This window comes from Limulus polyphemus, unplaced genomic scaffold (assembly GCF_000517525.1).
Source record: "Limulus polyphemus unplaced genomic scaffold, Limulus_polyphemus-2.1.2 Scaffold98898, whole genome shotgun sequence".
Taxonomy (NCBI): domain Eukaryota; kingdom Metazoa; phylum Arthropoda; class Merostomata; order Xiphosura; family Limulidae; genus Limulus; species Limulus polyphemus.
In genome coordinates this window covers 1-1,297 of record NW_013764494.1, presented here as the reverse complement: position 1 = coordinate 1,297, position 1,297 = coordinate 1, and the positions used below count along the sequence as shown (strand labels likewise).

Genomic DNA, 1,297 nt, shown 5'->3' with positions numbered 1-1,297 from the left:
ATAAATATGACTATTGTTGTTGAAGTACTTTATCCCTTACAGAACTTTCTTTAAAACACACCTATGAATCTGGCCATTGTTGTTGAAGTACTTTATCCCTTACAGAACTTTCTTTAAAACACACCTATGAATCTGGCCATTGTTGTTGAAGTACTTTATCCCTTACAGAACTTTTTAAACCCACCTGTGAATCTGACCATTGTTGTGAAAATACTCTAATCCTTTCAGAACTTCCTTTAAAACAGTTGCTATGGTAGATTCATCAAATACTCCATGTTTGCAGTCTTCAGTCTTCATCTTATGTTTGATAATATCCAAAAGTGATCCTGAGGGAGAATCACAACACAAGTCTATATGATGAACAGTTTGGCTTCTACATAAAAAGATAGAATATCTCAGTTGGAGGTTTGTAACATTTGAAATTAGTTTCATTGCTTTATCACCGTGCCTATGTTAAAAACAAACACATGAGATCATTAATTAAAAATATCAGAAGTACATTTATATATAATAAACATGATGATAATATGCTTTTATGATTATCAGGCTTCTATTGCCAATTAAAAATATCAGGATAACAAAAGCTACTCCACTGTATTTTCCTTGTGTTCCTTTGTTCTTACACAAAAATGTAGATCTCTTTGGAGGAAACATAAAGAAAACTGAAACCTCCAATGTTGTAGAACACGTTTTTATGAGAGAACCTGCAATCGATGAGCTCACTGACACCGACAAGTTTTAAAAAAAAACCAGTAAAGCTTTAAATATACAGAAACTAAAGCTTTTATCCAGAAGAGAGAAAGATTTGGAGATTAACAGTCTATGGTTTACCACTGTTCACTGTTTGTTCACTAATGGTCTCTGTGGTGGTGGAGGTAATGAAATACATGAAAAAGAGCAGTGATACATACCACCAGCTAAAAGTTTGATCACCAGCCACAGTTCTTCCTTTACAACAAAAGAGGTGTGGTAACTAACCACATTTTCATGGTGGCATGCACTCATAGCTTGTATTTCTTTCTGGAACCAGATCAAACATTTGCATATCAGTGTTATATGATTACATCCGTAATATTTTAAATGGTGATATACAAATGTTTGTTCTGGTTTCAGACCATTTAAAATATTACGGATGTAATCATATAACATTCTGGAACCAGATCAAACATTTGTATATCACCATTTAAAATATTACGGATGTAATCATATAACATTCTGAAACCAGAACAAACATTTGTATATCACCATTTAAAATATTACGGATGTAATCATATAACACTCTGAAACCAGAACAAAC

At 32.7% G+C, this 1,297-nt stretch overlaps 1 protein-coding gene across 1 annotated transcript; it reads right to left on the bottom strand.

The window, feature by feature from the left end:
* Positions 1-16: 16 nt before the first annotated feature.
* LOC106477913 (serine/threonine-protein kinase OSR1-like) lies at positions 17-1,052 on the bottom strand. The gene is made up of 2 exons (XM_013938431.2): positions 912-1,052; positions 17-326 (listed from the first exon to the last, which is right to left on the bottom strand). Exons 1-2 carry the CDS (start codon positions 1,003-1,005, stop codon positions 175-177), a joined length of 246 nt encoding a protein of 81 aa, XP_013793885.1. The 5' UTR covers positions 1,006-1,052; the 3' UTR covers positions 17-174.
* Positions 1,053-1,297: the final 245 nt, after the last annotated feature.